The sequence below is a fragment of the Fonticula alba genome (assembly GCF_000388065.1).
Source record: "Fonticula alba strain ATCC 38817 unplaced genomic scaffold supercont2.3, whole genome shotgun sequence".
Lineage (NCBI taxonomy): Eukaryota > Rotosphaerida > Fonticulaceae > Fonticula > Fonticula alba.
In genome coordinates, this window is record NW_009242973.1 from 1,299,421 (window position 1) to 1,308,323 (window position 8,903).

At 69.8% G+C, this 8,903-nt stretch overlaps 3 protein-coding genes and 1 non-coding gene across 4 annotated transcripts; 3 read left to right on the forward strand and 1 right to left on the reverse strand.

The window, feature by feature from the left end:
* Positions 1-26: 26 nt before the first annotated feature.
* H696_02074 (hypothetical protein) lies at positions 27-2,486 on the forward strand (the record flags this gene model as incomplete). The annotated part of the gene is made up of 2 exons (XM_009495972.1): positions 27-625; positions 815-2,486. The coding sequence occupies 2 exons, from the start codon at positions 27-29 to the stop codon at positions 2,484-2,486; spliced, it is 2,271 nt and encodes a 756-aa protein (XP_009494247.1).
* A 495-nt stretch (positions 2,487-2,981) lies between these two features.
* H696_02075 (hypothetical protein) lies at positions 2,982-4,881 on the reverse strand. Its single transcript, XM_009495973.1, has one exon. It carries the CDS (start codon positions 4,843-4,845, stop codon positions 2,998-3,000), a length of 1,848 nt encoding a protein of 615 aa, XP_009494248.1. The 5' UTR covers positions 4,846-4,881; the 3' UTR covers positions 2,982-2,997.
* A 484-nt stretch (positions 4,882-5,365) lies between these two features.
* H696_02076 lies at positions 5,366-5,437 on the forward strand. Its single transcript has one exon. It is a non-coding gene; the product is annotated as a tRNA-Gln (tRNA).
* Positions 5,438-5,862: 425 nt separating this feature from the next.
* H696_02077 (hypothetical protein) lies at positions 5,863-8,568 on the forward strand (the record flags this gene model as incomplete). The annotated part of the gene is made up of 3 exons (XM_009495974.1): positions 5,863-7,843; positions 7,944-8,098; positions 8,303-8,568. 3 exons carry the CDS (start codon positions 5,863-5,865, stop codon positions 8,474-8,476), a joined length of 2,310 nt encoding a protein of 769 aa, XP_009494249.1. The 3' UTR covers positions 8,477-8,568.
* Between the last annotated feature and the right edge of the window lie 335 nt (positions 8,569-8,903).

Sequence of the window (8,903 nt, forward strand, 5' to 3'; positions counted from 1 at the left end):
ACACATACACACACACACACACACACATGGTCTGGGAGTCGGGTTACACGCCAGGCGGGCCTGACGGGCCATCCCCGTCGGCCGCTCGGGCGCCCCTGCCGCCGGACGTGGAGATCTCCACCCAGCCCGACCCTGCCGAAGAGGGCAGCCTCCGGACCAATGTCTTCATCCCCGCCTCATGCTACACTCGGGCCGGCTATCGGCCGCTCGGCTGCCAGTCGGATGCCGGGTCGGCAGGCGACTCGCGCGCCTCCAGCGATGAGGACCTGGAAAAGGTGCCGGAGGCCCGGGCAACCGAGTCGCGGCCGGGCCTCGACTTGCCACCGGACACCAAGCCCATCTCCCCGGGGGGGAAGGCCCCCCGGCGTCGAGGCCGTCGGGGCCGATCGCACACCCGGCGCCGGTCCCGGAGCCGGCTGGCTCGCATGGCCCAGTCCCTGAAGACATTGCTGCTCTGCGGCATGGTGTACTCCGACTCCGATGACGAGGGCGACGCCGGGGCCTGTGACAACAGTGGTGGCGGTGGTGGCTCGGGCCACGCGCAGCAGCCTCTGCTGGCCGCGGCCACGCCGCAGGTGGCCATCGATCCCCAACTGTACCGGGACACCCTGCAAATTGTCATGTCGTACGTTCCCGGCATCGAGGCTGCTGCATCCCCATCGCCATCCTGCCTGTCGGCTGCCCTGCTCGGGCTCTGGCCCGCATCGGGCCTGCGAGGAGGAGACGAGGGGCCCGAGGTGCATTGACCACGCCAGACTAACCCACTTCCCACGGGCGGCGCCCGGGCCGTTGGCGAACCACCCCATGCCCGAAGCCACCTGTCCGAGATGAATGAGTCCGGCGATCCGCGCGGCATGGACAGCAACATGGACGACTTCGACTCGGACTCCGATTCGGACTCCGATGATGAGGGGATGGCCGCCGGGCGTGCGATGCGCCGTGCGGGCGCCGGCTCGGAGGCAAACGCCGCCGGCGGCTTTTCCGCCTTCCACCCGGGCGGCTCGCCGCCGCCGAGTTACTCGGACGGCGCGCAAAGCGGCACCGATGACGACCTGCCGGACACCGGCGAGGCGGGCATCCTGCTGCGGCACCGGGCCGGCGCGGCCTCGAGCACCGGGCGCCCGGGGTCCGGCAGCCTGGGGCCCCTCCTGGCGGGCAACGGCGGCTCCCGGCATCCCAACCACCACCACCACCACGACCACCACCAGTCGACAGGCCGACTGCCATACCAACAACCCCAGCACGGCTCGGGGCCGCTGCACGGGCCCTTCTCCGACCGGCCGGCTGGGGCCCTTTTGCCGGTCGGCGGCCGGGGACGAGCACGCTCGCCTCATGCGTCCGGGTCCCGGCGGCCCGGCATGCCGGCCGGCCCGCAGCCCCCGCCAGCCGGTCCGTCAGCACCGCCCCCGGGCCAGCGTCTGGACTACTTCCGCCCGGCACCCGGCCATCCGCAATACCAATCCGGGCATGTGCCGTCGCCATCGCAGCCGCAGCCACAGCCACAGCCGCACACCGGGTATGCCCCGCTGCCGGGGCTGGTGCCCCCGCCCAGCAGCAACCCGGACCTGGTCCGGGCCCAGGTCAACTACCGGGGATGGCACTTCACCATCAAGAACAAAACCAACCAGCGGGTGGCCATCCTCGTGTCGTACGATCGCCACGAGCGCTACATGACACAGATGTCCATACAGATGAACAACCTCGGCATGGCCTTGAGCTTCACCCGGAGCCTGCTGGGCTTGGGGCACCCGCAAACCGAGATCGAGCTGAATGGCATCAAGCGCAAGACCCACATCAAGGCCATCACGCGCTTCGTCTATGTGAGCGCCTTCTACGAGCGCTGGGCTCGGGCCAAGTGCCCGATGGGCCCGGCCCCGCCGGCCGACTGCCCCACCACCTGGGACCCGGAGCAGGCCCCCAACGGCATGTACAGCCCGCAGGACCCGCGCCTCTGGCGCCATGGCTTGCCTCCGCTGACCAGCGAGCCGGGCCCCTCGCCGGTGACCCCGGGCCCGGCGCCCCTGCCGCCGATGGTCCCCGGCCCGCCGGGGTACATCGGCCCGCGCGATGACCCGGCCCAGACCACCGCGCCGGATGCCGGGGAAGCCCCCAGCGCGCGCCCGGGCCGCGACGATGAGGATGACGATGAGATCCCCCTCGGCGGTCTCCCCGGGACCGGGGAGCTGGTGCCGGCTCGGGCCCCGCGGCCACCGCGCGAGCGCGTTTGGCTCTTCCGCAACCGCATCTGCCGGTACAACGGCCACATCACCCTGCGCCTGCCGATGTTCGACAACATCCAACTGGTGGAACCCATCCCGGAGGACGGCCCGATCGGGGGCGGTGGCCTGCCCTTGCGTAGCCTGGCCACTGTGGCCACCGGCACCGGAGCCTACTCCCTCGGTGAGGCTGGCGGCATGCTGGCCCTGGACCCCGGCCAGGAGCGCCAGCTGCATCATGCCCCTGAGCACGTTCCCCCGGGCCTGTGAGCCTCGATAGCCTGCCCTCGCCGGGACCAGTCCGCCCCGGGGGCATATGTCATTTGTCACTTGATATCAGCTGCCTGCCTGCCTGCCTGTCTGCCTGCCTGCCTGCCTGCCTGCCTGCCTGCCTGCCTGCCTGCCTGCCTGCCTGCCTGCCTGCCTGTCTGCCTGCCTGCCTCGTGCTCGCGCTGTGCTTTGTGCACAGCCCCACGAGGAGCATCGATCTCTCGGCCCCTTGTCGCTGGCTTCTGCCTCTCTCTCTCTCGCCCTCGCTCTCGCTCTCGCTCCCCCCGACCCCCACCCCGCGCCTTCCGCGTGTATCTTGTACCAGCCCCCAAGGCCCCGGCCTGTCGCTCTGTGCGCTGGCCAACACAAAGAAAAGATGCAACCCCCCTCCACCAATAGACCCCACCGTTATGGCCAGCGCACCGGCGGCACGATGCGACGGGGGAAGACAGCATGAGGGGACCAGGCGACAGAGGAGGAGTGGTAGGGAGGGGAGGGGGGGGGGGGGATGTCATTCACAAAAACGCTCCAGCGCCTGGCAGAGGAAGGCCGTCCGCTGGACAGCGCTCCGGCCTACCTCCACATGCCGAGGGAGGACAATGCGCCTGGTGCCATCCTCCTTGGCATAGTGGATGTCCCTCTCGGAGGCCGGGCGCTCGACGCTGCCCTCCAGCACCGGCTGTCCTGCCAGGGGGAAGATGTGCACCGGCGGCACGAAAACCCCGGCCGCGGTCGCGCTCGGGCCCACCCCCGGGGCAGGGCGTCTGGAGAGGTGCATTTCGACCATGGTGGACATGACGGCCAGACGTCGCAGCGCATGGCCGTCAGTGGCGCCGGTCGCCAGGTCGCCCTCGCTCTCGGACCAGAGACACACACTCTGCAGAGCCGGGCCCCGGTTGGTGCCCGGGGCCTGGCCGCTGTGCATGGCCAGCTCGAGGCCATCCTCGGCGCCGGGCGAACGGCCCCCATCCGTGTCCGACTGCGAGTCGCCCCAGGTGGCCAGCTGAGAGTCGCCTTCGGACACCGACTGGGAAGCCGTGTGCATTGTTGCTTGGGAGGGGCCCCGCGCTGGTGGTTGGGAGACGAGATCCTGTGTCGGCGGCTGGGAGACGAGATCCTGCGTTGGTTGGGAACCGTCCTGCCCTGGGGCCGGGGAAGGGGCAGGCTCGGCTGGCCGGCCAGCGGCCTGCTCGGCGGCTTGACAAACGGTCAATGGGGGGGCTGCCCGGGACTCGGTCGGGCCCAGGGATTGGCTGCCGCTGGACATGGCCACTCGTGAGTCGTGCCCGGCCGCACATTCCCGGGGGGGCCCTGCGTCGGCTGACCGAGAGCCAGCGAGCGCACCCGATCCCGGGGAAAGACCCCCGCTTGGGGGGGCGGCCAAACTGCATGGACTGCCTGGCCCGGTGGGCTCCAGCTCAAAGAGATCATCGCTCTCGTGGGACTGCTCGTCATCGCCGGGATGCCCATCGTCAAGGCCCACGGTGGTGGCATCGGACAGCACCGCCCCCGGCGGGGACGCGTCCACACCGGGCAGCCCGGGGGGCTGGACGCCGCCCGGGCTCGAGGGGTCTATCCGCTGAACCCCAAGCAGGGCCGCCCGCGGACACCAGGGCCCCGGCGAGGTGTCGCGGCTGTCGGTGCCCACGTCGAACGGCCCGGCAGCCAGGCCAACCGGCAGCGGCTCCGGCCGGGCGGCCAGCTGGAGGGCGATCTCAGCGCGGAGGTGCTGGCTGGCCTCCTGGAAGCGGCGCTCCTGCGACAGTTCCTGATTGGCCAGCAGCGCCCGAGCCGCCGCTTCGGAGGCCTGCCACGTCGATTCGTCCGGCTGCAGCAGGGCCATGTCCACTTGGGGGAAGCGCCAGACCGGGGCCACTGGGGCCGGCGGACTGGGCGGAGCGGGCGGACTGGCGGCCGGCTCGGCCGCCGGGGCCATGGCTGTAACCACCGCCGGCGCGGGAACCCCGGAGAAACGCGGCGTCGTGTGGCTGGCCGCCTGGCCGCGGGGCGGGTCTGTGGCTCGCAGGAGGGCACTGGCCTCCGGGTCCCGGGGAGGCGGGTTGGCCGGCTCGGCTGCGCGGGGGCGCGAGGCGCGCGCGGTGGCTCGCCCCGCATCCGGTCGACCCGGCGGGGTCTGGCGCCGGGAGCGCTTACGCTCCGGCTGCTGCAGCGAGGTCAGCTGGTCCATGAAAGACTGCCCGCCAGCGGTTTGCGGGGCGAGACGCCGCCGGCCGAGGCCCTGCTCGGTGGGCGGGTCGGGCGCTTCCGGCGCGGCTGGCGGCACCGGCTGGGCCGGCGGCGCAGGCTGCCCGGAACCGCGCCCGCCTGGGCCAGATGTGTTCGATCGTAGCGGGAACATGGCCGCAGCCGCGACACACGCACACGCACACGCACACGCACACGCACACGCACGGGGGGGCGCGAAGCGGAGGAGACCCGGCCACGGAGAAAGGAGCAGGCAAAGGGGGCGCGGAGAAGGACAGAAGGGTGGCAGGTGCTGGCTCGCGGCAGGGGGATGGTCCTGTGGCCTCGATCGTGGCCCAGCGGTGGCGCACATCAAGCACCAGCCAGGGGTGCGCGCCCGCCTGCAGGCCCACACCTTCGGGCGCACACGCATACATGCGCGCTCGCACCAGGAGGGGGCCAGACCGCGCACCGTGTGAGATTGCTCACGCCGATTGTTCCCGCGCCCCGTTCACGGAGATCGCGCGCCCGAGCGCGCATGCTTGCCGGCTCGCCCCTCGCGCGCGCGCACACACACACACACACACACGCAGCGCAGGAAGCCGAACACGGAGGGCGCCAGCCAGTTGCCGATGCTCCGCGTCGCCGCAGGCCAGCGACGTGATATAGGCCCTCCTCGGCCGCTGCCCCCCAGCGGTTGAGTGGTGTAATGGTTATCACGGCAGACTCTGAATCTGTCAATCCGAGTTCGATTCTCGGCTCGACCTTGCTTTTTTGGGCCGGCCGGCCACAGGCCCGGGCCCTGACCGCGGGCGAAGAGAGAAAGCCGGAGACGGCGGCCGAGGAGAGGAGGAGGGAGAGGGGGGCATCAACCCGGGCCACTGGCGGTGATCTCCCAACGCCCGGGCGCCCGCGCGTGCGGCCCAGCACGTACATGCGTGTGTTTTTCGGGCCATAGGGCGCGGGTGGCCCGGCACCACACGCCGCCATGGGCACTTCTCCCCCCCCCCCCCCCCCCCCCGGCTTCCTCCTGCACAGGCTTCACCTCCAAGTACAGCCATGCCAAGCGCCCCTCCCTCGATCCATCCTCTCTCTCTCCTTCCCCTCTCCAAGTCCCAGGGTGGGCAAGACTGAGCAAGTGCACGCCTGTACTCTTGCTCCTTCCTCTCCCCGACTGCCCGCCCGCCCGCCGATGCTCCCCCCATCGCCCGGGCAGAGCACCGTCGACGGGGACCCCCTCCTTCGGAGTACACTCTCCTCCTTTGGGATCGACTTCACCGAGAGTGGCCGGGGGTCGAGCGATGATGACGATGGCCAGCCCGGCGCCGCTGGCCCCGCCGGTCCCCGGCCTCGGGCATCGCTCGCCACGCCTGTCATTCCCCGGACGCCGCGCAGCCCCGGCACCCCGGGCACGCCGGACCGGGTGCTGGTTTTCGATCGGCGCGGCTCGGTAGCCCCGATTGAGGATCTTGATGCGCCGGATGTCAGATCGCCGGCGCTGCAAACGGCCAGCCCGGCCGCCGGTCCGGCGATCGAACCCACCCCACCCGGGGCCCCCCCTCCACCGCCGGGCCGCCCCCCGCCGCTGACCTCCTCCCTGTCCCAGGTAGCGGCCGGCTCGACTCCGACGCCCCCCTCGCCGGGGTACAGCCATGACCGGAGCCCAGAGCTGTTGGATGTCGATGAGTCCTGGCTGCCGACGCCCGGGACGCGGGTGGCACACGCCTCCAGCTTCGGGCTGTGTCATGGTCCGATTGCAGGGACGCTGGACGATCCGGACCCCGCATTGGTCGGGTCGCTTGAAGTCGGCAGCAGCTGGGGGGCTGTTGCCGGGGCCGGGGCCGGGGCCGGGGCCGGGGCCGGGGCCGGGACATCACCCGTGGGCACCATGGGGGAGCCACCGGCCGACCCATCGCCCGGGGCCGGCTCCGGCTCCGGCTCCGGCTCCGGCTCCGGCTCCGGCTCGCTGCTGCTCGGAGGTTGCCCCAAAGCCGCCGAGTGCGTCTCGTCCAGTTCCGGCGACGACGCCCTCGCGGGATCTGCCCCGGCGGCCGGGGTCTTCGCCTGGCGCCTGGACTCGCGCATGCTCCTGGCCCTCGGGCTCGGGCAGATGCTGTCGCTGCTGATCACCGGCACCGGGGTCACCAGCCAGCTGCTGGCCAGCCGCTTTCAGGTGAATATGCCCACCGCGCAGAGCACCCTCAACTATCTGCTGCTCTTTTTGCTGTACTGCCCGCTGCTGTGCCTGGCCTTGCGGCGGCGAATGGCGGCGGCCATGATGCGGGCCGGCCCCGCCGACAAGGGCCACACCGACTGCCACATGGACGATGGCTCGCCCGAGGCAGGCGTGGTCCCCTCCACCGGGCGCCTTCTGTGGGAGGAGGCCCGCCGGGTGCTGGCCCCCCGCCGGGCCTGGCCCTTCCTGCTGGCGGCCGTCATCGATGTCGAAGCCAACTTCCTGGTGGTGTCGGCCTACCAGTACACCACCATCGCCTCGATCACCCTGATCGACTGTGTCAGCATCCCCTCGGCGGTGCTGTGGTCGCGGGCCTTCCTGGGCACGCGCTTCCGGTGGTTGCACCTGCTGGCCATCGGGGTTTGTCTGGCCGGGCTGCTGGCCCTGGCTGCGTCGGAATTCCTGTCGGCCGGATCGGCCGCCCGGACCCTGGCCGGGGCCTTGGTCACCTTCGGTGCTGGGTCCTCCTCGGCCGGGGCATCCTCCTCGGCCGGGGGGGAGCCCTCCCTGCAGGACAAGCTCATCGGCAACTTCATGTGCCTGGCCGGGGCCTTCCTCTATGGCCTGTCGAATGTCATTCAGGAGCGCCTGGTGTGCGGCGACCCGCAACTGGCCCAGCAGCCCGGCCCGGATGTCCCGCCACAGCTGGACATCAATGGGGACAATGTGGATGGCCTGTCCCCGGGAGCAGGCTGCCCGGGCCAAGTGCAGGACGAGAACTCCCTGCTACTGGATGCCGGGGCTTCGCCGCCGCAGGGCGCCAGGTCGGCCCCTCTGGCCAGCCTCCCGACCCCGGAGCAACAGGCCGCCGATGCTGCCATCCGGCGGTACACCTTCCTGACGCTGCTGGGCCTGTTCGGCACCCTGGTCAGTCTCATCCAACTGTTTGCCCTGGAGCGCGATGAACTCCACGCCATCGCTTGGAATTGGTCCATCGGTGCGTTCCCGGGCCGCGAGCCTGCATGGTGGCATGCGCCCACCCACGCACGCCGGCGTCCATGGATTTCCCCCGGCTGACACTGCCTCCCACACTTCAGTTGGTCTATTCATCGGATTCGCCCTCTGTCTTTTCCTCATGTACAGCTTGGTACCGCTGATGCTGTCGCTGTCGTCGGCCACCGCACTCAATATGTCCCTGCTCACGGCTGACGTGTACGGCGTCCTGGCCGGGGTGTTCCTCTTTGGCGACCAGGTGCGTGTGTGTGTGTGTGTGTGTGTGTGTGTTCCTATGTGGGCAACATGCTGGCACATCCTCCTTCTCTTGGTATGCTCGCCCTTTGCCGGTGTCCCGCTCATCTTCTTGCTCCTCCTCCTCCCGTCCCTCTTCCCCTTCTTTCCCCTTTCCTCTTCCATGCATGGGCATGCGTATGCGCACATGCTGGTATCTGCGCTCCAGCTTACGGCCCTCTACGGGGTGGCCTTCTTCCTGGTGCTGATGGGCCTGATTATGTTCGAGTGGCACCCACCGGTGACTGCGGCCCTTCGACCGTGGCTTGGATTCTGGGGCTGGGACAACGCCTCGAGCAAGGTCGATCTGCCAGCCAACTACCAACCGGCCTACTTCTGCTGAACAGATACGTATGCCCGGAAGAAAAGATCAAAAAGGAACATCATCCGTGTGCTCCACGTGCTCCGTGTGTGTGTGTGTGTGTTTGCTTCTCCCCCAGGGTAGACAGGGGTCCCAGTAAATGGAGGAGAGCGAGACAACAAAAAAAAAAAAGGCCGAATCCAAAATGGGGGCGGGAGGCGCAAGCCGGACATGAGAGGGTTTCATGTGTATTGTATGTGAGAAGCGAGGAAGGGCGGCGGGAGGGGGAAGTCGGGCCCCATCGTGCACGCGAGTGTGATCTAAGTGTAGTACATCTCGAGGTTGACGCCATCACTGATCTCGTCTGGAGTGATCACGGTTGGGCAGGTTAGCGATGGTACAGGGGGCCGAGGAGCTGGCTGTGCCTCCAAAAGAAGTGACAATGCAAGATGTGCAGGGGGGGGGGGGG